At 38.6% G+C, this 27,963-nt stretch overlaps 1 protein-coding gene across 4 annotated transcripts in view; it reads right to left on the minus strand.

The window, feature by feature from the left end:
• POLA1 (DNA polymerase alpha 1, catalytic subunit) overlaps positions 1–27,963 on the minus strand; it is a 299,305-nt gene that overhangs the window by 161,569 nt on the left and 109,773 nt on the right. For all 4 annotated transcript variants that reach the window (XM_027609335.1, XM_027609332.1, XM_027609333.1 and 1 more), the window contains 6 exons: positions 19,605–19,637; positions 18,730–18,822; positions 16,697–16,902; positions 14,726–14,858; positions 9,700–9,831; positions 3,955–4,129 (listed from right to left, as the gene is read on the minus strand). In XM_027609335.1, coding sequence (XP_027465136.1) covers positions 3,955–4,129; positions 9,700–9,831; positions 14,726–14,858; positions 16,697–16,902; positions 18,730–18,822; positions 19,605–19,637 — 772 coding nt within the window. The remainder of the gene's footprint in view (positions 1–3,954; positions 4,130–9,699; positions 9,832–14,725; positions 14,859–16,696; positions 16,903–18,729; positions 18,823–19,604; positions 19,638–27,963) is intronic.

A 27,963-nucleotide genomic window follows, 5' to 3' on the forward strand; every position in this document is an offset into this window, starting at 1 on the left:
AGAGTCTTTAAAAAAAATCATGAACTTAATAATTTTCCTAAATGAAATTATGCCATTATTCCTGATTTCTTTGTACTAACTAAAAGGACAAAGTATCAAACTTCACTGAAGTTTCAACATTGTAATACATTTCATTAGTCAAAGATAAAAACTACATTAAAAGCAAGAGAATTATTTTATGTCTGTGATTAGGCAGTTGGAGGGCTTGTATTTTATGTATACATTTGTACACTTCAACTTATTTAACAGTGTCAGTTCACTAACTGCAGTTTTTTTTTATATAAAGAAAACAGATTTAGAATTTTAAAAACAAATTACAGTAATTTTATGCCTACAGCTTGCACCTCTTAGAAACCATGCACCCCCTAACACTCCCCTTACTTTCCCACCACTTTCCCACCTCCTCCCTCCTCCTCTCTAAAACCACAGGCTAAGTGAGAACTGGTAACAGGGGCCTCAAATCCTCTAGTGAAGAACAGCTACCCTGGTTTTTCACTTGGGGTGGAGGAATAAAGGATGCAGACCACAATGTGGCTCCCGCACAGGACAGGGAGCAAAATGCCTGCAAAGAGCTGCCTGGAGACCTTCCACGCTTTCTACAGATCTTTATGGTAGCTGGCATTTGCTGTCCTGCAATTCACTAATGTGGACCTCCTATGGACCTCCAATTCACTAATGTGGACCCCTCCTCCCTCCTAAAGAGGGAAAGATAAAGGACTATAAGATTTCTCACTAATGCAGGTAGATAGGTGGATACTGCTAGTGATGGCAGGAGGTGCAGCAGGAGAAGAGGAGTAAGAACTGCTGTCAAGCGGCAAATGATAAAAATCAGAAAACGATAAAAAGGGGTGTAGCCACAACTCCTTAAGAGCTGAGGACACAGATCCTTCCAGGAGCTCTGACTGGCTACCTGGCACCAAGGGCTTGCAGGTCGGGGGGTGGGGGGGATGGGGGGGAGGACAGACGGGGACTGGGCGGGACCATGCACAAGCATGGAGGGCTCCCGCTGTGGACTGAGACTGGTCAGTAATAACATGAACCCTCTGAAGATGGGCCTCACGAGGCTACCGGCTTTGAAAATCATTTGCGAAAACTGGATTCACAAGGCAGCTGCAATTAGGATAAAGTCTGTCTTTAACCAAGTCAAAATCTGCCCACTGTTTAATTTAGAGTTATCTTAAATATGACTCCAGAACCAACAGAATCAGTGTGGTCCCCTGTGGGACCAGCGTTGAGATACCTGAGCAGGCATCAGGCAACCCCTGGGCAGGCTCCAGCACCCTTCACTCAACAGCTCTTTGGCAGAAAACACAAGGCTCTGCTCTTACCTTTTACATGTCCCTCATGAGGTGGTGCTACTTCCGTCTACTCCCACTCAGCGCTGGATCACCGGGAAATTTACAACCAAGGAAGTAAAGGGTAGCACTTAGCCTCTAGGCCAGGTTCTTGGTGATACAAACAGAAAAACTGGGAGATCTACTCTAAAGAAATGGTTCCACTCCAGGGTTTTTGGTGCTTATGTTGGGGGGCGGGGAGGTGGCAGCTATTGGCCTGGGGGCTGCAGTGGGTGCAGTGGGAAGAAAAGGGAGCCTAAGGAAAATGAAGCTCCTGCGACTTCACATCCACACCAAGCTGCTTGGGGACCTCTGTTACAGGCTCTCTGAGCTAAGAACAAGACAGGAGAGTATGCAGCACAGTGGTGAGGAGCACAAGATGTGGAGTCACAGAAAGCTGGGTCCCCATCCGACCACAGCCAGCCACTAATGAGCTATGCGACAAGACCAAGTTAGTTACCTCTCTAAGCCTCGGCTTCCTTCCCTGTAAAATGGAGCGAATACAACAGACCCTTATGAGGCTGGTGCAAAGATTAAATTAGATAACATATGCAAAGTACTTATTACAGTATTCGACAGAGTAAGCCCCCAAGGCAGGGGCGAGAAAAAAGAAGGAAGCTAAAAACTACTGAGCACTTACACTCCTCTCCTCCCAGCTGAAGCTGTATAAACACCATCAAATACAACTCAACTATGAGAACACATTGTATGACGATTTGGGTAGCAGATTTTATCTTCCACAGTATGCTTTGCTTAGGCAAATGTCAAAAATGGGTTTCCACTTCCAGAGCAGACAATGGTGGAGGGAGTGGAGTCAGGGCTGGCGGGCAGGAGCTCAGAAAAATACTCACCAGGGAAGGATGACAAATGTGTCACTTAACTCATTCATCTGTCCAATCCCAGGCCACACACGCATGGTGAGCACTACGTACAAATGTTTTTTTCCTTTTCAAATTTTTATTCAAATTCTAGTTAACATATAGTGTAATATTGGTTTCAGGAGTAGAATTCAGTGATTTATCACTTATATACAACACCTAGTGCTCATCACAACAAGTGCCCTCCTTAATACCCATCACCCATTTAGCCCAGCCCCCACCTCCCTCCCTCCATGAACCCTCAGTTCTCTATCACTACGAGTCTCTTATGGTTTGCTTCCCTCTCTTTTTTTCTTCCCCTTCCCATATATTCATCTGTTTTGTTTCTTAAATTCCACATATGAGTAGAATTGTATGGTATTTAGCTTTCTCTGACTTATTCCGCTTAGCATAACACACTCTAGCTCCATCCCTGTCATTGCACATGGCAAGATTTCATTCTTTTTGACAAAACTATGTACAAATCTTATAGACCGGAAGAGTGTGGACGCACGTATGCAGAAGCCTGGCAAGAGAGAGGGATGTGGCTGCTAACAATGCACTGAGTACTTTCTCTGCTCCAGGCCTGTGCAGAGCATCACACGTGCATTATTCTATTGCCACCCTCAGAGCAACTGCAGTTTACGATTCCAGAAACCAAGGCTTAGATCAAGGTTTAGAGGCTTGCAAAAGCCAAAGAGCTTGTGAAGAGCAGAACCAGCATGTAAGCCCAAGTCCCTATGATGTCAAAGCCCATGTCTTAAGCCAAACATTTCAATGAGAAGAGGGGGAGAATTTTCCATGAAGCAGGGACAGAATGAGCAATGCCTTATTTAGGGGATCCCTAAGTATACCGATTAAGAAAGAAGGCTCTTAGAAATACAGGTTGGAGTTCCAAAGTTAGAGTCTACAACTGCCAGAATTAAAGACTGTGAGATGTCAGTGGCATCTGGACTTACTTATAGATCGTGAGGCACCATCTAAGGACTTTATTAGACAGTATTCTAAAAATACTCATCTTTGCATACAATGGGCTAGAATAACCATCTTAAATCAATGTAACTCTTTACATGCTGGTCATCTAGAAATGAAATCAGAGCAAGTAATGAAATACACTTCTAAGCATGAGACAACAATCTGGTGCCACAGCAAAAAGTCAAAAAATGCTGAGGTTTCAGGGTTGACCAGCACCTCCTGGGATGATGAGAAATGAGGACTCAGCTAATTCCTGGAAGGTAACAGCATGCCTAGTTTTCAAAGAATTTAAAGTGAGAGTAGGGCACTCACAGGGAATGAATATTAAAAATTAAACTTCTTAATGTTAAAAAAGCTGTGTATTCTCACTTTATACAAAAATACATTTAGAGACAAGAGACAATATAAACCAACCATCACAATACCATCAATCTCCTTATTAATGGAAGTTCACCAATTAAAGCTACAACAGTGTAAGCTCAGACACCGTCACTGTGCCTAAAATCTCTTCATTCCTTCTCCTGCCTTCCCTCTCTTCCCTTGGCATTTACTGACTCAGTGCCTACTATGGAGCAGGCATGTAGCTATACAGGTAGCAAGCATATGAGGTCCATAGTCTATGAAGGGAGATAGACATTAACCAACCAACCACAAAAATAAATGCCCAACTACACACAAAGAAGTGCTCGACACATACCGTACCTATAAAAAAGGCTCACAACAGGTGAGGGAGGACTACGGGTACTGCTAAAGCCCGGTAAGAGGCTATGTGAGCTGGGGACACTTACCTAACCATGTTGCAATGAGGACAGCATCAATTCCATCTATTGGCTCACAGATCCGAGCCACGACTGGGTGGATCTGCTGAGCCAGGTAGTACTGGGTATCAATGGTTAAATTGTCCTGTTTCTGTAGCTGCTCAGGTGCATAGGCCCTCTGACTCGCAGTGAGGTTTGACCCATCCTACAAAAGGACATGGTACAGGTAAGGTTGTAGGAAATTCAGTCACATGTACACGGTTGGCCAAAAAGAAGGACAATAATTCAAACTTTATATATTCAATTCCAAACACCAAGAAGTCCTTTTGACCCACTGGTGAACATTTCATATGTAAGAGCAGGAAGATCAAGGAAAACATGTCACCCCCACTGTCCAAGAATGTAAATCCAGCATGTGTTGTGTTCTATTTTTTGTTGAAACATGAAACCAACAAGATGGCATGACTAGATTAAATAATTCCACCTGCCATACCATAGAAGCACACTGAGAAGACTTGCTAAACTATTAGTCTAGTCAGAAAGGCCTTTTAGGGGTGATAAGAAAAAACATGTGTGGTCCTTTTATTGTTAATACAATCCCTTCATGCAAAAACTCTAGTCATAATCTCATCTTTAAGGCCCCCAGGGTTATATTTTCTATGAGAGCTTTATGTATCAAGAAGCAGATGGGCAAGGAGAAAAGAAAGGGGTATGAAATCCACAGACTAGTAACTTATATACAAGATATAATAGACGGGAGTAAAATTAATGAGCTATCCTGGTGGAGTGGCAATGCTCTAGAAGCAAAATACTTGGCACTGGAATGAAGGGCATACCATTTTGCACTGTTTACATGGCTCTCCTCAAGGAAAGAAAGATGGGTCGGAGAGTATCTTTTCAAATCCTCTTAATAAAAATAAAAGTTGTGTAATTCTATGTAAGTGGTCCATATACAGCCCTGTGTGTGAGGTCACCATCATCTGTGAATCAAAAAAAGTCATCACACTACTGGACCAACATCTGACAACTCACTCCACGCCTCTTTTCTACAACAGAATTTAATATTCAGACTAGTCAATTTTAACTATTCACAGTGCTAAGCTGCTCTGCAAAATAGACAACACGAACCCTATTCTTTCATTCCTGCTACAATCAGCTCCTTCTCAGCTCAGCGTCCAACCCAAAGCAGAGGCTACTTGCACAGCACTGTCTTCAGACTGGAGGCAGGGGCCTCTTTCTCTGGCAAGGCTCTTGATGGAAACAAACTGGAATGTTTATCAACTAGGTTCTACATAGTCTAGGATATAAGGAAATACTTAGAAAGCAAACCTCGGATTAAAAGACTTGCCAAATAATTTTTTTTTCAGGAGTTCACAACACGGTAAAAGAAACTGGGCAGAATTCATCACCTTTAATTGTTGCCCTTTGTGAAGTCTGAATTATTAGATAAGAGTAAGATGACAGCCAATGACAAAGAGTGTGAAACATTCCTGGGCAGCGTCTTTATGCACTACAACTATATTCAGATTGACTTCATTAACTAACACCTGAAACCTGATCAATTTACAGAATTGTATTAAAAAAAAAAAACTGGCCTGTCCTTAAGATTACAGCAATACTGAGGGGCACCTGGGTGGCTCAGTCAGTTGAGCATTCGAATCTTGATTTCAACTCAAGTCATGATCTCAAGGGCAGGAGATTGAGCCCTGCACTGGGCTCTGCGCTGGGTGTACAGCCTACTTGAGATTCTTTTTTTTTTTAAAGATTTTATTTATGTATTTGACAGAGAGAGACACAGCGAGAGAGGGAACACAAGCAGGGGGAGTGGAAGAAGGAGAAGCAGGCTTCCTGACGAGCAGGGATCCCGATGTGGGGCTCGATCCCAGGACCCTGGGATCACGACCTGAGCCGAAGGCAGACGCTCAACGACTGAGCCACCCAGGCGCCTCTCTCTGAGCCCCCCTTAGAAAAATAAAGATTATATAGCAATGTTAAGTTTGCCACTTTTTAATGGTGAATAAAAATCAAATTTATACAGGGGTGCCTGGGTGGCTCACTCGGTTAAGCATCTGCCTTTGGCTCAAGTCATGATCTCAGGGTCCTGGGATCGAGCCCCCTGTCGGGCTCCCTGCTCAGCAGGGAGTCCGCTTCTCTCTCCCTCTTCCCCTCCCTCTAACTCGTGCTTGCTCGCTCACTCTCTCTCAAATAAATAAAATCTTTAAAAAAAAATCAAATTTTGGGGTGCCTGGGTGGCTCAGTTGGTTAAGCGACTGCCTTCGGCTCAGGTCATGATCCTGGAGTCCCGGGATCGAGTCCCGCATCAGGCTCCCTGCTCAGCGAGGAGCCTGCTTCTCCCTCTAACCCTCCCCCCTCTCATGTACTCTCTCTCTCTCTCTCATTCTCACTCTCTCAAAATAAATAAATCTTTAAAAAAAAATCAAATTTCTATAGGCAATTTTTCTTTAAAGGCATGTGAGTTACCTTCCAATATATCATTAGAAGATGTTCTCACAGTAAGTTAAATTTTTTAAAAAAGCAGTTGAAAATTTCTAAGCATATCCTCAGTTAAGAAAGTTTTTATTTTAAATAACCACATGAAGGACCAGCTTTAACACTGACCCAAACATATTTCTTATTGTATTTAAAAAATCTGAATCCAAACATGACTAAATTCAAAAGAATTGGTAAGACAGGTTTTGCTGTGTTGTGTTGGGAAAACATTCAGGCCGTGACATAAGATATATCCCTCACAGACCTAATTCTAAAACTTAGCAAGATCCCATGGTATATGCAATAACACATGGCATACACCTTTAAAACCAGATTAAGAAGCAATGTTGGTCTCCCCCTCCGATTTCTTCCTGCTATCTTCTTCTTCTTTCTTTTTTTTAGCATATAATGTATTATTTGTTTCAGAGGTACAGGTCTGTGATTCAACAGTCGTAATGTATGGTGATTAATATAACAATAAAAAAATCAAAAACAAAAAATAAATAAAGTTTTTAGTTGTACAGCATAGGAAAGATAGCCAATGGTATTGTCATAGCTTTGTATGGTGACAGAGCAGAGCCACTATCGAACAGACTTGTCACATCACTATATTGCACACCTGAAACTAATGTAACACTGTGTATTAACTACATTTCAATTAAAAAAATACTATTCTGGGCGCCTGGGTGGCTCAGTTGGTTAAGCGACTGCCTTCGGCTCAGGTCATGATCCTGGAGTCCCGGGATCGAGTCCCACATCGGGCTCCCTGCTCAGCGGGGAGTCTGCTTCTCCCTCTGACCCTCCCCGCTCTCATGCTCTCTCTCTCTCATTCTCTCTCTTAAATAAATAAATAAATCTTTAAAAAAAAAATAAATAAAATAAAATAAAATAAAAAAATACTATTCTAAAAAAAAAAGGAAGCAATGTTGGCCTTCCTTGAAGTGTCTATGTAGTAATCTGTAAACTTCACAAAGTACAAACTTCACAGAGACAACCAGGTACAGTCAATTCATTCAAAACTATGTCGTCATCTTTAGTAGGAAACTAACTGAAAAAAGTTATTTAAATGGGTGACAAGTGGACCCCTTAAAACAATTATGTTAAAGGCATGCCTTATGGAAATTATGTCTAATTAAAGTTAAATAATTGAGGATTTAAAACTTAACCAACAAGCGGAACTTGATTTAAGATCTCAGCAAATAATTCACGTACGTTTTACAAGGCGACAAACTACAATATAAATTCGACACCAAAAACATTACTCTCTGAACTCATCTGAATTTATAGCCAGAGTAACTATCAGTAGAGTACTACAGTCTAAATATAAATTTCAAACAAAACAGAACCTGTCTAGGAGACCTACTATTCGTGGAGGGCACCTTTGCTTAGAGCAGTATAGTTCTCTTCAAAGTATATCATCATACGTTTTCAAAAAGATATTCTAAAAATATGGTTGTGTTAAGAAACAGAATAATTTGAGTGCTTAAAAGCAAAAGAGGTAGGGAGCTTTGGCTCACAAACATGCTCAAAGTGGGCCTGACCCACTGCTAGGGAACAGAGGCAAATTAAAGTCCTAGAGCTTTTCCTGGGATACAATGAGAAGCATAAACAAAAAGAAACATGGACTGTAGTTTTAATAAGCAAAAAAGTTAAGGCCCAGCACCAGTGGATGGGGAAAATGTTGAAAATACATAAAATTGGATTTACTGTATTATATCAGCATCAGCATTTTTTAGCTTTTCTAGCTCAATAAGACCTAGGAAAAAGAAATCATAAGACCCAATCTCTAGACATCAATGAACATAAGCTTGACTTTTATTTAAATCTATCAATCATACTACCATACATCTCCATTCCAGATTTAGCCAAAATATAATTGTGACTGGATTTCATTATTAGATGTTATTTCATGGAACTTATGTAATTTTTCAAAGCTATATAGCCATCTGCTCCTGTCATTAATAATCTAAGAGCTTTTCCATGTATGTGAAGTCATAAGTGAAAAAAAACTAGCCTATTTACCAAAATCTTTATTTGCATAATATGAAAATTGTTTTTTTGAGATGAGACTTGTCAGAGGCAATATGCAAAGCACATTAAGGGCTTGAGCGAGTCAGACATTTATGGAAATATTTTCCTGCAGGAATTGGCTTTCTATAACAGTTCTTAATCAAGGGTAACCCTAGGAGGGAGACAGAGTCAAGTGCTGATTCCTGTCCATGTACTTAAATCATTTGTTATGTACATCATCCACAGCACCGAGCAGATATTAGCAGATAATTTTTAAATTCTAAAAGACTCTATGATTTAAAAACACACTGACTGTAGTTTGACAAAGATCAATCATAATGCAATGAAATTTAAGGCTTATCTAATTTTTTACTGTAATAACAAAATGCAACAATTAATTAATTAAAAAGAAAGTCTTATAACAGACGAATTATGCCTTTTGGTAAGTATACCACACCACAGTAATTTTAAATAATTTGGAAAGAGGCTGTGACTTTTTCTTTTTTTTCTTTTTTTTTTTTTCAAAAGGAAGAGATGAGACCTCTCCTTTGCTCCAACTGGAGTTAAGTGCTTTCAAAGAAAAAAACTGCTCTTGTGTCCCACCCTCTCTCCTCATCCCTGTCAAGAGGCACACAACTCTCCAAAGAAACTGGTTAGTGGTTTAAACCTATGTTCCAGAAAGGGTAGAGGTTCCTCAGAGATGCCACATGGAAGAGGGAGAAGGCAAGGAGGTGGGTTCTAGGCCCCCACCACTCAAAATACAACAAACAAACAAACTGGTGAGATCATTTGTGTTTTCCTCCTAAGGTATGTTTTTGGGGTCTCGCACCCTTCTCCATATTATCAAGCACTTCATATTCTTTTCAAGTAACTCTGTGAACATAAGCTAGGGAAAAATGTATTTACTCTCTTATTCTAAGTATTCATAACAGAATCTGTGGCAAAAGGAATGATGATGGACTGCTGCTGGACATATGACCAAACCTATATATAGTTTCACTGAAGTTAATTTAGGGTTGAAACAGCACCTACTGTTATGCACCTGTCTCACCAAAACAATTTCAGTGAACCAGGACACTGGTCTTAAATATTTTTTGAAAATTTTAATAAAATATGCCATAGCTCTAACACTTCAAATGTTATAAAAACAACCAGACTAACCCATCTCTTCATACCATCAATTATTTGGAAGACCATTAAATAAGACACTGTGGTGATATGAGTTTTACTTTGGGTTATGGGGTCCAGGAGTCTTATTAATAGCTTCAGTTTTACCTGACAGATGACATATGACACGGTATCTCCAGCTTTCACCTTTCTGCCCCCTTGAGAATTCATCCACAGGGCAACATGTACATGAGGTAGGCTTTTTTTATCAGGGTAATCCTGGGGATCCTTTGTCAATGCCTAAAAGAGGAAACAAAAAGCCCCAAACTTTAAATCTCTTCTCACACAGATATACACTAAACACATCTTTCCTAGAATCCTATCTGCCACATAAACATAAAAAGAACAGAAGCTGTATGTAGAAAACAGCGCTGCAGTCTTTAGACATTCCATCCTCAAGGCTCCTCCCTCCTTCACTTACTAACTAATATAACCAGATGCAACTCTGGCAAAAAAGAAATAGAAGTTTATGGGCCATGGCACGTAATACTTGCATATAAAAAAAAAATTAAGACTACAAATTCAGTTTTCTATCAAGCCTTTAGAGTTTCTCTTAATGTCTGCAATTCCCTCACTGAATTAAGTGGTTAGTAAAGACTGATGGAGATCGGCTACTCTGACTTAATGATCTGTTTCTCGAAGGCTCCTCTAGCCTAAATAAATCTCAAAGATACCAGAAATCGGTGGATTTATTCACACTGTCAATTTAAGCTCTACAAAGGCCGAAAGAATGAGTTTCTAAGAGAAAGTAAGCCCCATGAGAGCAGGAACATGTCAGCCTTGCTTGCCGCTGCATTCAGTGCTCAAAACAATTCTTGGCGTACAGTAGCAACCAAATGCTTGCAGAATTACTTCGCTCACTCTGCAATAATTCACTAAGTTCAAGCACTGTAAAGCACTGTGAGATGAGTAAGACAGTCACTGGTTCTAAGTCATCTGCTATTAGTAGACGATTCCTCATTCTGCGAATAAAATCTCTAAAATAAGCCACATGTGCCATAAGGGAGATGTGAACAGTGTGAGGGAGAGGGTTTAGAGAGGCAAAGATCACTTCCATTTGAGAGTAGAAATCTTAGGAGAAAAAAATTTGAGCTGGCATGTGAAGAAAAAGAGGATTTTAAGAAAAGGTGACAGGAGCAAGAACATTCTGGGCAGAGATAAAAGCAAAAGTTAAAAGCAAGAGGTAACACAAAATACAGTCCATCAGAATGGAATTCAGTATGCACAAGGGGTAGGAGGGAGACATCAAGCTCTGTGGTGGGTTTCAAAAGACAAGAGGAGGGGCGCCTGGGTGGCTCAGTCGTTAAGCATCTGCCTTCAGCTCAGGTCATGGTCCCAGGGTCCTGGGATGGAGCCCCGCATCAGGTTCCCTGCTTGGTTTTAGATTTCCACATTACAATAATCTTTATGAAAATGCCACTTAGATAATACTGGTGTAGAAACAAAGAATATACAAATATCCAGAAAAAGTCCTGAAATATTTCTTTTTTCTACTATGTATTTGTGTGAAAATGGATTTTCTTCGTACACTTCAACCAAAACCACACATCACAACAGACTGGATACTCAAGCAGATATGAGAAGCCAGATGTCTTCTACCAAACTAGACATTACAGAGATGTGCAAAATTTTAAAATGATGTCACTCCTCTGGCTAATTTTTCTTTGTTTTGAAATATATAGCTACTTTTCAAGGAAAAATGTTATTTTTATAATCACATACTGGGTTTATTGCTATTTTTAAACAGATACATAAATGCTTTAAGAGTTTCTCAGTTTTAATTTCTAACAGTAAATATTAACACAGGCCACGTAAACAAAAGCTCTTACAGTCCTCAATTATTTTAAGAGTGTGCAAGTGTCCTGAGACCAGGAAATTTGAGAACTGCCAGAGCAGAATAAAGCAGGTCTTCCAACACGGCTGCACATACCCATGTCATGTCCACTTTCTAAATCATACACTCAAGTGTAGGAGAGTGCCTAGGAAATGCTCCTAGTATCTGAATCTCCTCTAACCCGCATTATGCAGAGTCTTGATTGACTTGAATGGGTAATACTGCATAGAAATCTTAATCAATAGAACTCTACTTAAAAAAACCATTATCTTCTTCAATTGACTATACTTCAGAGCAATATTAAGAAATTCTGAATTTCATGTGACATACTTTCCAGTTATTAGATTGGGGCTATTTGGGGATCTTACAAGCTAGTTTTAGAAGGCTTGATTTAAAAAAAAAAAATGCTTCCTGGTGGTTAAGGCTCAAGTTAACCAGGGCTATACAAATCAGCTGTGAAGTACTTTGTGTTACTTTATGAAAAATATCTAGGCTAAGATTGCGGTAATTCAGAAAATCACACATGATGTTTTTCAGTTGTTTTTAACAACAAGGGCTAAAATCTCTAGAAAGGCAAATCTCACCACTTTACCCCTCCACCCTAGGCTAGCCTCCTATTTTCAATCCCTCCCAAGATCACAAAAATATCCATAACTACAGATATACAGATATTCTGTCATAAGATCATCCACAACCAGTGACATAGACTCTTCCATTCCACTCTCCTTTGAAAGAGATGAAATGTAAAAACTGAATGGCTCACAAGTTTTAAACATTGCAAGTATTCAGACAGATGTTGATCAAGACAATCACCTTTGACATAAATAGCTTGCTGTAAACAGACTTAGGAATAACTATGATATAGATAGTCCTTTCATCAGAATTCACTGCACGTCTGTCAACACTGCAGAAATCCGTTTTCTTCATTTAAAAAAAAGTATAAAAATATGGGACAGGAAATATCTTTGAAAGACCATTTCCATCTTGTAAACATGGACCATGCTTTGCTTATTCAATTTTATATCCCAGGATGTAGCACTGTGCACACACATTGATGAATGGAAGAGTAGGAAATCAAGTGAATTCTTTTAATATTCACTGAACAACTGTTATTTGCCAGCTACTATATCAAGGGAAATGGAGAAGAAAAAGACAATAAGTCACAATTTTAGCTCTGCCACACAGAATGAAGGCACAGCCCTAATCACATTAAGTATTACTATTATTATGAATAACAATGTCACTATAAATTGATAACTAGTGAAGCTGAATGATGATACATGGGGATTCATAATACTATTCTCTACATTTGTATGTAAGTTTAACAATTTCGATAGTAAAAACCTCAGGATAACAAGACTGCAGACCGTTCACGAGCACTTGGAGACTACCAGTGCATCCGGGACTCCAGTTTCTTTGCTTACTAGTCATACTGTGTCATCATTCCTATAAGAAGATGAGTGTGGGCGCAGTGTTCTTCTGCCAATAATGTGGTCATGTTTGGATTCAGCCTTCCAAACTTCTGACTGGAACCCCTTGGGATAGAGGGTCCACATCTCTAAGAAGGTAGATCGTGTCAGGGATACAATCTGTACAATCGATGCAAAAATTGATCAAAGGAAGACTGAAGTCATAACTCCTACTCATGCACATTTCTGAGACAGACCAAACAAAATCTGAAGGGAAATCACTTTTGAGATGTCACAGGTGATGCCATGCCAATGGATAAACACTGCATCGCTTCAAGTGAAGAGCTAGTGCCAAAGCACATGGCCTCTTACAATATTTGCTTCTATTTTTTTGTACTTCCATGTAGAAATGAATGTCTTTTTTTGTGACATTAAAGACAGCACAGTTAAGGTGTAGGAAACAAATGACTCACTTAAGAGTAAATACTAATCCTAAGGATATGCATAGAAAATATTCATCTTCTCTAAAAACCAAAGAAATGTAAATTAAATGCAATGGTGAGACACTGCTTCACATTATGATAGCACTATTTTATTTAAAGATCACCAATGAACTATCACCAATACAAGCAAATCTGTGGTGAACCTGGCACACACATTTTGTTCTTATCAATGGGTATCACCCTTTTACAAAGCAATTGGGTAAGAGCCATCCAGATATTTGCATCTTTTGACTCAAGTAATTCACTTCAAGGAACCTAAACTAAGAAAATAATTCATCCAAAAGCAAAAAGATTAAGATAGAAAGATGTTCAATAGTTATTTCCAGTATCCAAAATAATGTAAATAATCAAACAGAACTTTTACTCTATCAGTGAAATATAAGATTAACACGATCCTTTTTAAGACAATATAGAAATGTGAAACAATCTGTTTATGTCAAATAAAAACAGATTTCAACATAATATATATTGTAATTGCTTCAGTGTAAAAATAAAATAAAATAAAAAGAGTAAGGAACCATGCAAAAATGACAAGCATCACTTTAGCACAGGGGTATCATGAATGAGTCTTAACTCTGTCTTCTATTTAATGTCATCATTATTCTTTTTCATTAAAATTCCTTTTTTGTATCAGCTTTGACAACGAAATCTATTTATCACAAAATGGGTAAAATGGTATTTGCAAAATTAGCTTCTGAATATGTAAGGGTACTCTTTTTAAATGGGGGGAAAAAGGAAATCTGCAACCTAACATCTTATATTACACAGCACTTTGGAAACCAAGGTTTTATTTTTCAAATCAGGTAAGGAAAAATATTCCTCATTTTCAACAACTAAGACTGTCCATAAAGTCTAAATTACATAGTTGAAAAATATAATAAAAGCACAAGTGCTCTGGCTACAAAGAAAATGCTATAGCCATCTTAATTCTAAAGAACTATCTATGTCCAAAAAAAGCATTCTGATTACAGTACCTCTAAGGATCACCTTCTGTGAAAGTCACACACACACACACGGTCTGTCTGTCTCCATCTTTCTCTAATCTTACAGGCCTGTCCTCCCAAACAACTATAAATGAGGACTACGGAGAAGGTAATATTCTCTAGTCCCCTAAACATCAACTACATCGCTCCACAGAATCTCTGGAAATGAGGCTTCCATCAAGTAAGAAATGCAGAGAGAAGGCCCCTGTGGCTGACAGGGCAGCACCAGTGGCTGGAAGAGGAAGAGTGGTATGCTAACACTCCATCCGTGAGTTAGTTGTTAAGCAGCTTTCATCACCAGCTAGAATTTATTTCGATTGCAAGGATGAGGTGGTTCTTCAACTAGCTGAAGGAGGTGAAAAACACATGGCAGCAGCTGGGCTCAGCAATAAATGCTACATTTACCTTGTTAATTTCAAACTGGCTCACTGGGACACTGCCATTTAGCACATTTTCTCCAATTTCTATTAACCTCTTCTGAATGTTTTCCACTATAGTGTCTCGGCTTTGATCAGAAAGAATCTGGCCAATGACAAAGCTGCAAAGGAAGAGAGGGATTCATTTTTTTAATATTATACTTTATTAATAAAGGAGAGAAAAGGAAGATAAATGCCATTAGATTAACATGTGGACAAGAGCTGTACTGAAAGCTAACATGAGGGTGAATGTCCAAAAGGCCGTTACTATTTGTTTTTTAACATTAACTCTACCAAAGGTTTACCAACCTTGGAATGTCAGGTTTGCCCTTAAACATACAGACCATTTTCTAATGCAGCAGCTAATGCTTCATACAAAATGTGGACAGAGAAAGGTATGTGTTCCACCCACAACTGTATATATGCAATTACAAAATTCACAAGCAGTTATACTCTACTCATAGGTTAAAATTTAAAAGACAAAAATTTCACTTTCTCCATAAAGCACCAAGTACCTGATATCACCAAGCTGAGATGACCATTAGCTAGGTAAGCAGAAATATAGTTCTTTATGCAAATTTTTTAAAACCCGAAGATTTCAAATTTCTCTTTCTTCAGCTTCATTATATTCCTCAGTGTTCTCCAACCTTATGCTATCCCTGAAAAACTTATTATTCTACTAGACCCCCTCAAAAAACAAGGGAAAAAAGAAAAAGGAGTAAGGAAGCCAATATTTTATCCATTTCTGAGAAAATGCAGAGCGAGGGTTTGACAGCTGCATTATAATTTGTCAGAAAAAGAACCCTGACAAAAACATTTGTATAGCTTTAATTACTAATACATTTCTAACTCAGAGAAATTTACTTCTATTATGATGCATCTTTTCTTAGAAAACACAAAGCTGAAGAGAACACTCTAATCGACAGTCTATACAAAGTAGTTTCATCTTTGGGTACATTTGGGGGCAATGAAGCATTTCAAACTTCATTTCATAAAAGGCTAACAGTGACCTATAGTCGGATGATCAACTTTGCCTAATCAAGAGTGGTTTTGCAGAAGCAACAATTGCTCAATCTCCCAACTTGAAAGCAAGAGGACTGGAAAACAAGTAAAAAGTGTGAATATTTGGCAATATTAAAATTAATTTAAATTTTGCTTTAAAGAAAAAAAATCTTCTATTTTCAGAATTGGGCAGGTTCATCAGACAGGAATATCTAAAATGATGGTACATTAAATACCTAAGGATTCAGGCTTTTCTAAATGGATGCTTTATAAATTAATGTGACCCTTTAAAAAAAAACAGGCCTTAGTATCACAATTTCCAGTCTCAGATGCAAAGCTAAAGGATCAGCCATGACATTTATTATTTCTGAGGTACTTATGGTATTTGAAAACTAGCTCTTAAATTAATCTAAGATTAGTAAGAATCTTATTTTTTTTCTTTTTCCTAGAGATTCATAAGAATCTTTACATACAAATGATATGGATGGGAACAAAGTCTCAGTCCATGGTCCACTATGAATCCCAGAATATTTAAGCTACAACATGGGAACACCTTAACAATTATGTTCCTAAAGAGGCTCTACAACGATTCAGGAACACAACACAAGGCACTTTCTAATTAGACTATGAAAGCAAAACAAAACAGACACAAGCCAACATCAAAGAAACCAACTCTGTAGGGAGCTAAAATGTGAAGGTTCACCCTCACTGTGAGTTACAACTCCTAAGATGTATCTTACAAAAAGTACCTCTTACTGAGCAAATTTAGCTTTTGCTAAGTTTTAATCTACCTGGGAAATTCCACTCCAAATAAGTGAGAAGCATTAATATGTAACAACAACAACAACAAAAGAAGTTGTGTGCTTGGGCTTGGCAGAATCACAGATCTTCTCCATGTCATTAATACTCCAAGTTTTTACAGACAAACAAAAAAAGCAAAAATGAAAGCTGAACTCACTTTCCAGTTTCTTTAGCAAGATCACACCAATCTCTTCTAACTATATCTAACCCTTTCAGCTCCTGTTTGGTGGAGTAATTCCCATCCGACGTTGGCTCAACAACCAGAGCACCATACTTCTTTTTCTTCAGCAGTAGCAGAGACTTGAAAACACCATCAATGTCTATTTCAAGCAGTTTGTACAACTTGTTCACTTCACTTTTTACCTGTGAAAATTTCAAGCATTAATACTAGCTTCTCAAACATCTACCAGGGAGAAGATGAACACGCTACAAATTTCCAAGAGTTAATCTAAACAGAACTTGAATTCACACAAGACTAGAATGCATTTACTCAGGTGATACACAAAACAGTATTATGTTGAGTATGATGCAAAACCATGGAAAGAGCACAGGGACAAAAACAGATTGAAAAAAAAAAAACCACAGTAATATAAATATATCATCCCATTCAACCAAAGGACAGAATTGGCAGGTCCGCCCCAAGAAATTTACAAAAATTATGAAATAGTCTTTTTGAATCTAAAAACTAAATGCTTATATACTTACCTCCAAACTACTGGATTAGAGATTAGATAGTCCAACAAGTAGATACATGGCTAGAAATAAGTAAAACTTTGACTATTAAAATAATGTCTAAGGGGTGCCTGGGTGGCTCACTTGGTTGAGTGTCTGACTCTTGGTTTTGGCTCAGGTCATGATCTCAGGGTCGTGGGATGGAGCTCCACATCAGGCTCTGCACTCAGTGCAAGAATGTGCTTGAGATTCTCTCTCTCTCTCTCTCTCTCTCTCGTCCCTTCTGCCCCTCCCAAAATTCATAAGAATCTTTACACTCTCAAATAAATAAATCTCTCAAAATAAAAATAAATAATATATCTCTCTCAAATAAGTAAGTAAAATCTTTAAAAAATATCTAAGATCTCCCTGTACCTCCCAAACCACCTTACATATAAGTAAATACCTATATGTTGAAGAAAAAATGACCAGTCACCTGCTCTTTATTGATAGGATCAAGGCACAGCCAATCACCTCTAGGGAAAATACACAGCTTTTTGAAGTCCAATATGAGGACAATAGGCCAGGCCTGTTCTCAGGTGAAGCCTACAGGTCAAATTTCACACATATTAGTGGAGAAAGGCAGGAAGTTGTTACTTTGTAAGATGTTATCTTAGTTCTAGTTTATTGGGATAAGATCTTAACATAGCAAGTACTCAAGAAACACTTGCTAATTGTAAACTGCAATTAGGAGGCAACAAATGATTACTCATAAATCATAAATGTGTCTACATGTATGTACATAGGTGTTTATCCATATCAGCTTATAAAACCCATCTGAATACTACTAGAGATATATTTTTCCTCATGCATGATAATGTGATAAGTATAAATATGATATTTTATTTTTAAAAGATTTTATTTGGGGGGGAACAGCATGAGCGGGGGTGGGGGTGGGGAAGGGGAGAGGGAGAAGCAGACTCCCCACGGAGCAGGGAGCCTGACTCGGGGCTCGATCCCAGGACCCCAGGATCATGACCTGAGCCCAAGGCAGATGCTTAACGACGGAGCCACCCAGGTGCTCCCATATTTTAAATTTTTTTTTTTTGCTTTCTTCTTTTATCAGAAAGTAGACACAGGGTATATCACAGGATGTGAAGCAGTGTGAACCCCCTGGCAAGACCCAGAACAGCAGCAGCCAGAGTCAAAGATACCACTGTAGCCAGGCTTAAGCCCAACATCACAGAAGTGTGAGAACATCACAGTCACCAGCCTTAGAAACAAGATGAAAACATCTCACACTGTTTTCAAAGTAAAAATGTATTTCTCATTTAAGGAAAAAAATACTCTCTTTTGAATTTTACCCTTAAAAACAAACAGTTGGAGTAGAGGTTAAGAAAAATAAGAGGATGAGGAAATGAGAAGCACTGTTTATTATTTTCAGAAGCACACATGTACACATATATGAATTTATAAAGTTCCATGTTAAAAAAATTCACAAAAGTAGGTAAAACAGATAATTTCATCAAATTATCTCACCTTGTTTCCCAATTTATATACTTCTTCCAGATCAGTGCTGTTGGTGTTTATCATAATTGAATCTGTATCTCCATAAATAACTTCAAGATTCATCTAATAAAAAGCAAAAATTATAAAATTTAACAACAAAAACACAGTGATCATCATATACAATGAAACTCAAGATTTTCTATACTGCAGAAATTACAGGTTCCGTTGATTTTTCAAAAGTTTATGTTTATTCTTATCCATATTGTCAGAGGAGTACAATCAAAGATTAAGCTCCAATAAACTAGAAACGAAAGCCACTGTCACATTAAGAAAATCTAGCTAATTTTCTTAAAACAAATAGCAGAGTGGCAGGGGAAATGTCTAGTTTTCAACTGAAACAAACTGTGGAACTGAATAATATAAAGGAGGATAAGAAACTAGGAAAGGGGGTGTCTATACTTATCCACTGTACCATAAGCTTAGTGGTCATGGCAATTTATAAAGCAGAAACATAATGCGTTTTTAAAATTCAGGGGCACAAATCCATATGAAATTCTTCACAGTTTCAAACAGTATTCAGTAGAATATGAAGAATGCCAAAAAAAAAATCAATCATAACAAACAACACTAGAGCACATACAGTATAAAGGCCTGGAAGTAAACTCTAATTAGCACTGTTACTAATTTGCTTGAAACACTCACATATAGGCTTCAAGCAGCGGCTAGATCATATCAGTGTTAGTAAAAGAAAAAAGCTATAATCCATTAGGAGGGATTATAAACGTAAACTAGGCATCCTAAGAAGCCATTTCCAGTCTGTTTGGGTTACAATTTTCCTTGAATACAAAAATGTCACGAGGTATGCTATTTAAGAGTCATTGTATAATGAAAATGCTCAGCATTACCTTCTGTACCATCTCCTTTGTATGCATCAAAATCTAAATGAAAGAAAAAGTCAAGATTAATGCATTACATAGTTACAAAACCATAAACATAAGTACATAGAGACAGATAACCCAATGACTGGTCATACATTTTAAAGCTCTTCATGGTTTTCTAACTACAACCCTCAAAATAACAGTAATATCAACATAATCTGAAAGTAAGTTGGCCTCTACATTGATTCTTAGCCAGAGATACGTAAGTAGCTCTACATAAATATCTATTTAAGATTTATGTAAAGATCTATTTTTAATAAACATGCATAATAAAAACATCCCTTTATTATATGGCAAAAAGGCAAACTCTTCTCATTACTAATATTTAAAAAGAACTGCATGGCTGAAAAACAAAAGCTTAACAGCATTTCAAATCTGGCAATTCTTACCCATGGTATTCAAAATCTTAAAAAGTGAAAAAAATAAATATATATGCAGTAGATTTAAATTTCTTCTCAAGACTGTAGATTTCCTGAAGGCAGAGAGTAGACCTTCACATATTCTCTGGAGCTAGCACAGTGCCCAGTACAAAGGTGGGGTTCAATAAATATTCAGTGAATGGAGACAAACATCTAGATAATATGTGTAGACAGGACTGCCCCTAGACCCATATAGCCGCAGACTGGAGACATGTATTACAGAGTCCTGTAAATCCTGAACTTAGATTATCTTTTACATCTACCCCTTACTTTCCACTTCCACTGCTTCCTCTCCTTTATTACAGTCACCTCATTTTGTTCAGGCATTCGCTGTCCTATGTTCTTAGAGATGAAAGCCCTTCCCTTGTCCTGGGGGTGGTGAGTGGTGGTGAATATGGATTAGGGCAATCGATGTTTTTTTTTTTTTTAAAGATTTATTTATTTATTTGAGAAAGAGAGAGAGAGAGAGAACAAGCAGAGGGAAGAGGCAGAGGGAGAGGGAGAGGGAGAAGCAGGCTCCCCACAGAGCAGGGAGCCCGATGTGGGGCTCGATCCAGGACTCCGGGTCATGACCTGAGCCAAAGGCAGATGCTTAACTGACTGAGCCACCCTAATCAATGGTTTTAATAGTGGCTGTAGACTGGAATCACCTGGGGAATCTTTAAAAAAAAAAAATACCAATACCGGCCCCGGGAATTGTTTGAAAAAGCTCTCCAGATATTTATGTTGTAGGCAGGGCTAAGGACCAATGGCCCAAGACAATCATGACAATGCCATTCTGAAAACGGTTTTCAGGTGACAGTCTGTCCCCTTCCCAACTAGACCACAAGCTCCTGGAGGCCAGAGCACATGTTTGTGCCTAACTCCAGCTTCACATGTGACAGGTGCTCAAAAAACCATTTGTTAGTTGACTGATGGGTCTTATAGTAATCCCAATTACTTTCCTGAAATTCAGTTAACTCCTAAAAAACATTCACTCTCCTCCACTTCATCTTCACTTTTAAACATCTCAATTGCAGGGAAATGCATTGTGGGAGACTATCTGACAATTCCTTCGGGAAGAGGGCAATAATGAGATCAACCAAGTTAATCACAATGAGGACAGAACTACTCATCACAAGTCCTCCTCACCCTCCCCCCTTCCACCCCACCAGGCTTCACCTTCCTCATCACAACAGACAACTCCACAAGGTAACCATTACTAAGTAAAATACCTCAGACGCAGCCTGTCAACCTTTCACTGCAACTCAGCAATATGCAGGAACCAATTTCCTCTACTCTTCTTTCACACCATGAACGAAACCTTATGTCACCCTTGAGTGTACCTCCAATGTGTACTGGCAACCTTCATCTTTCAGATCTACCACCCGCCTCTATTCTCTCCTGCCACCAACTCACAACCATTTCCACATACAACCTGAGGGCTGCTACCAAAATGATTTTCTCTTTGACAGCAGAAACCTGGTGTTGCATCTTTTGCACAAAAATGGTAGAAAATGAAGCAAAACATAAAGACTATACTGCAACTGCTTTTTTCCACCTAATACTTTATCTTAGAGATTATTTCCTATCTACACACACAGAGCTGCCTTATTCTTTTTTAATGGCTATACAGTATTCCATTGTGTGAATCGATCATGATATATTTAACCAGTGTTATAGTAATAAACATGTAGGTTGTTTCTGATCTTTGCCTTTAAAACCACACTTCAACAAATAATCCATATACATAAACTGCCAGTAACAAGATAAACTCCTATAAGAAGACTTATTGGGTCAAAGGTTATATGGGTTCAAATTTCTTACAAATATAGCCAAATAGCTCTCCACAGAGGTTATACCAATTTCTGAGGATAGTTTTATCACCATCTTTCCAGGTAGCTGATGACTATGCTCCATTTCAGGTTCAAGGTCCTCACCACAGCGCATCAACTCTTCAGTCCATTCTATAGGCGACAACCCACAACCAGGCTGACCCTGACCTTTCACGCTTCTTCACTGAGCACTTCTACATGGTGGGTACCATAGTGCCCTGTCCGGACCAATGCTTACCCAAGTGTTAATGAGCGGGATCACCTGAAAGCCACCCTTGATTCAAACTGCTCACTGGGGAGGGCTCAGCTGTTAGATACCCTGTGGGCTAACAAACTGTTAGTATGTAGCAGAGGGCCTGGTGCACAGGAGCTATTAATGATTATTTGTAAAATGCTGAATGAATAATCCTAGAGAGTGGGCAGTATTACAAACCCCATTTTATAGATGAGTAAAATTAGGCCCTGTGATTTTACCCAAAATAACAGGACTAGTCAAGAGCTTGATCTAGAAGCTGGACCTTACGTCTCATTTTCTTTTCAGAATGTTTCACTGCCTTGTTAAAAAGCCTGTACCACATGACTGTTCTGGAAGCCAACAGTCAAAAACTTATACTTCACAGGTATTTTCCCCATTAAGGAAATGCATTTTTAAAAGAAGTCACAGGTATCAAGAAAAGTCTACTGGACACATGGTACAGTGATTACAAGATGTCCGTTCATAAGTTCACTTCAAATTGACAAGCCTAATATTAAAGCTACCCATTCTGACAGAAAATCATTTTATAAGTGCCAACAGCTAGAAAACAGGGCTATAAAGGCTTGCTAAATTCATTAATAAGGCAGTCTGCAGTTATCTGATTTCACAGCAACACCTGCATATTTATCTACTCATTACCAATTGGATGATGGAATTTTTTCAAGCACATTTCAAAAATCTGCCAACTTCAAGTGTAAAAAAATAAACTTTGTGGTTAATTTTTCCCTTAACAAAGTACAGCTGTTGAGAATAATTGTTCAAGATCTTACCCTGTAATGTCAACTGCAGCAGAACAAAGAGTATTTAATTAGCAAATCTATCCAGTAATTCAACACCTATTATATAAAATGCCTTCGTGATTTTATTCAGGATAATTTGCTAAGAGGGTTATTACTGACATTCAGATGGAATTTAAAATTCCTACGCAAGGCGAGTCATAATAGCAGTAATGATCTCCCCAATCAGGAGATTCGGTGTCACACAAGGCTCTCTTGCAATGCAGCAGCCGATTTCCTGACTTCTTAATTCCTGGGCTCAGCTCAGTGAGAGCCCTTCGTGCCGATATTTCAGTCAGCAATACATCTTTAATGGGACTCTATTAAAATAACTAGAACAAAAATGACTTTTTTTTTGGTTAAAAAGAATGACAGCACTGCCATCATATCAATCATTGCAGGCTTTGCAGAACAGTGCCGTTAGGGGAAAAGAGGAGGGGGAAACAGGAAAGGAGTGGGGCTGGGGGTGGGGAGAGCAGTAATTAAAATAATACGAAAAAGTGTTTTAACCCCAATCTGAGCCTCTGAAGGCTGATGGAGGGTGGTGGGGACTAAAAGGAAATGTAAAGTGTATTTTAAAAAACTCTTTCCTAAAGAAAATAATGTATTCAGGAATACACCCACAATGGGGTTTACTAAGCAGAAAGAGCATGTTTCTGATGCTGGGTTTAACAGCGGCAGCAACCTAAGACCAACTTCTACTGACGTGTGTATTTACAGCTTCTCCTGCCAAGGCCAGGATAAGATCTTTACTTTTTGTCATGACAGAATACAGGTGTCTGTCAATGCATTTAAAGGTTAGAAAATGGTTTTAAACACTATTACAGACTAAAACTGTGCTTATTAATACTAAATGAAGCGAGAAAACACCAATTTTCCATGACTAAAAAAAAAAGTTTCAAGCTCCTTTTCCAAAAGTACAGGTCTATTACAGTGACATCTACTAACAACAAGAAAGCCACTTTGATGATATATGATGGCAGACGATGCGGATACTAAACACAACAGAAATCCTACAAGTTAAGAAAATGTTGGGTAAGGTCAAATCCTAAACAAATAATGCATGAACAGAATGACAACTGAAATCTCAATGGCTTTAGGATTCTTCTGTTACCGATGACATAAAATTAAACTCAAAAGGTTTTTTTTAAAAAATACATTAGCATAACAGGGGTAGCAAAATGAATGGTTCTGAAGGATAGGGAAGAGAAAAGTAGAAGAAATATCAATATTATGATATTTGGTAATCCAACCATTATCTAAGCTTTCCTAGTCCCAATTTCGGCAGTTTCCAAGCAGGACTCTGTGTTACTCAGTTCTCCTACTTGGCAAACATTTATTTCATCCTCATTACACTCAACTGCCTTTTTCTTATTTTCCTATGCCCTGTTATTCTTAGGTGTGTGTCTTCTCTATAAGATGCTCAAGGAGCATAGACTATGGATTTAATAAGCACCCTACTTTCGTTCTCTACCATTTAACATTCCTGTCTGGGTTCCTTACTGCCTTTAAACCTGAGTTTTACCTTCTTTAAAACCGGGGAAAAAGTACCACCCAGGTCCCTGAGATACGTGGGGATAAAAAGAACTCTATGCTGAAAACACAGATAGCAAAGATAAAACATTATACAAATTTGAGTTTAAAGAAAAGTCAGAAGTCTGAAATATGAGTACTGGTTTAAACTGCCAATTAGTAGCTGAGTGATTTGCGAACCATGTGGGTTCCCTCTCTAGGTCTTAGCATCCTCATTTAAAAAATGAAGAGGCTGGGATTCCTCCCAGATCTAAAAATCTAGAATCCAAGTTTGACATGTAGAAACACCTCTATCCTTCTATCTGGTTGTTCTGTCTTTCAACCACATTCATATCTTTAGTATTAGAAAAAGGAGGCACTAATACGTCCAACAAAGACCATCAGCATTACAAGAATATATATCCGTATTCAAGGTTACTTTTCGAGAGCTATGTGGTTGTAAAATAACTAGAAATATGTAGGCTCTCACAAGTTGTCTGCATATAGCTTAATGCACTTAATGTAAGTGAGTGGGTATATTTACCGTACAGAAAACATTCGACACCCTCTGTTGAGATCTCCCCTTCCCCCAGGAGAATACATACACATCATCTACATATATACATCAGGATTTCTCAACCTCAGCACTATTGACATTTTAGGCCAGAGAATTTTCTGTCATGGGGGGCTGTCCCTGGCCTCTACCCACTAGATGCCAGTAGCATGCATGCACGCACATGGACTCTTCAGCTATGACAGCCAAAATGGTCTCCAGATATTGCCAAATGTTTCCTAAGGGACAAAACTGCCCCTGGTTGAGAATCAGTGATATACTGAGGACAGCATTTTCTTTCTCCAAGTGCATATTCCACTGTCTGTCCCATAAGAATTCCTTCTAAACCCCATCCATCTCCTCGAAACCCTCCCTGGCTCCAAAGAGGATAAATGGCCCCTCCAAGAGCCTCAAACTAAAATAAAGGGCTGACTTCCTTTCTAATCCAATGAGCTAACAAGTCTCACATGAGATTCTTCCTGCCGACGTGCTCTCCCTCCTTCAAGTCCTCACCACTCACTCAGTCTACCTGTCTCCAGCATCACTATTTCAAACCATTCTTCACACTTGGCCAGTGTTCTTTCTAAAACATACTCTTTGCAATGAAATTCAAATCCCTTAGCTTATATAGTTGGGGCCCACCATACCTTCGAATGCTTCCCACATGTACCCTTCAATCCAGCCTTCCTGAAATATTTTGATTTCAGTGAACAAGCCATGCTCTTTTCTTGCTTCTGTGCTTTTCAAACATGCTGTTTCCCCACAGTGGTCCAAAGTGTGGGTTCAGAAGTTAGGCTGTGTGACAGTTAGTTTTATGTGTCAACTGGGCTAGGCCAATGATATCCAGTTATTTGGTCAGACACCAGTCTAGATGGTGTTGTGAAGGTATTCTTGTTTTTGTTTTCGTTTTGACATGAGACCAACGTTTAAATCAGTACTTTGAGTAAAGCAGATTATCCTCATCATAATGTGGGTGGACCTCACCTAATCATTTGAAGGCCTTAAGAGAGAAGAGAATGAAGTCCCCCAAGGAAACTACAGACTCATGTGCTATGTGTTTGAGTCTTCAGCTTGTTGACCAGCCCTCCTGAGATTTCAGTCTTGCCAGCCCCTAGAATCCCATGAGCCAATTCCTTAAAATCAATCAATCCATCAATCTCTCTCTCTCTCCACCTCCCCTCCATAAACACACACCCAAATTGGTTCTGTTTCTCTGGAGAACCCTGACTGATACAGATTACCTAAGTTCAAAGTATAACAGCACTGCTTACAAGCTGTGTGACCTCAGGCACGCAATATAACCTCTCTGTGCCCCCAACACCTGACTGTAAAATGGAGATGGTAACCACATCTTCCTTACAATAGGGCTGTGAACATTAAATGTAATACATGTAAATTCTTTTCTATAGTCCCTGGTCCATAAGTGCTCATAAATGTTAGCTAGTATTATTACTTAACGTCTACTTATTTTACAAACTTTACACCATCAGAACAACCTCCCTGGCCTTCCCAGCTAAATGTATTAACGAATACATTAGTCCAATGTAGCCCTCAAAGTACTCTGTGTATACCAGAGCACATCACTCTATTACAAAGGTAAGTAAGACACTATGAGCAAATCATAAGCAGAGATCATGTCTTAGCTATTAAACATGACACAATGCCTGGCACATAGGATTTACTGAATTACTTCAATAAACATATATTTTTTTAAGTTCTGATAAAAAAGAAGCAAACCCAAGTGGTCCAACATGAGAAGAGCAAAGTCCTAGACTGATAAGTGCATCTCCACAACAAAAGGACCCAAAAGCAGTTGCAGAAAGCGGCTATTAAACCCACACACAGCGTGCAATTTTAAAAGCTAGCTCTTTCCATGCAAGAAGCGAAGAGCGAATCAGTTTTAACCCCACCTTCAGGCACAATGCATGTTAGATAAACAAATATTCATTCAAGAGAAATGAATGTCTACCCCAGTGATAAAGGCCCATTAATTATAAACTTGACTGAAAGTGTAACTCTCCCATACGGCTCATTTCCAGATAAAGTGATTTTGTTTTAAATCCATAATTTACAACCTAGACCTTCTGATAGCTCATGTGTAAAGAATATAAAACACGCTGAATAAACAAAGCTTTCTGATAGGTGTCTCCTCCCTAACAGATACACTGAGTGATATTTATGAGTATCTCTCAATTACTGCCCTAAAATGTGTCAAGGCTCTAATTTTGACTTAAAAACTTAAAATACTACAATCTATGGCTTTTAATATGTGAAATGAGAAGTGAACTTCTCCCTTGTTTTCTAATTCCTTGCCCCTGAAGATTTATTTATCTTGTGCATTTTTCTTAAAAATCCACCTTACATTTTGACTTTTAAAAAACTGTTTTCACCTTTAAAGAAATCTTCCTTTCACAACATTCTTACTCTCTATTCCTCCTCCACTCCAACCTCCAGCTCAGAAACTCACGTCCCCTGTGTTTCACCTGAACTTCTGGGCATTATTGCCATACTTGGCACAGGACCCTGGAGAGCTTGTAGAGCTGGCTTTAAAGCACCCTTGAGCCGAATCTACTCACCGACACAAGAGTTCAAGTATGTGCCTACACTCTTAAATACTGAATTTCCAAAAAATACCCAAACCCTAAGACACCAAGACTGAAACCAGAGCAGGAGATATTAACCTAAGGTCAAGAAATGTGAACATCCCTGAAACTGTAAGGAAAAATTTGAATGTGTGCCTATATGCATTTTTCTAGGAAGAAGGTCCACATATTACATCAGATTTGAAAGTGTGATTCATTTAAATATAAGTACCATTGAAGATCCTCCAATTAGCCATAAGAATCAAGCTTTCAGATTTCTCAGAATTCACATAATGTCCACAGGACTAGAAACACCCCCGCCCAAAGGTCTTTGCCTCTTGCTTTGGAGCTGCATATTTTTTAGCCCCTACAGTGTTATTTCCCTCACAGAAAAATACGGACATGTCAGACGGC

This window comes from Zalophus californianus, chromosome X (assembly GCF_009762305.2).
Source record: "Zalophus californianus isolate mZalCal1 chromosome X, mZalCal1.pri.v2, whole genome shotgun sequence".
In the NCBI taxonomy this organism is placed as follows: domain Eukaryota; kingdom Metazoa; phylum Chordata; class Mammalia; order Carnivora; family Otariidae; genus Zalophus; species Zalophus californianus.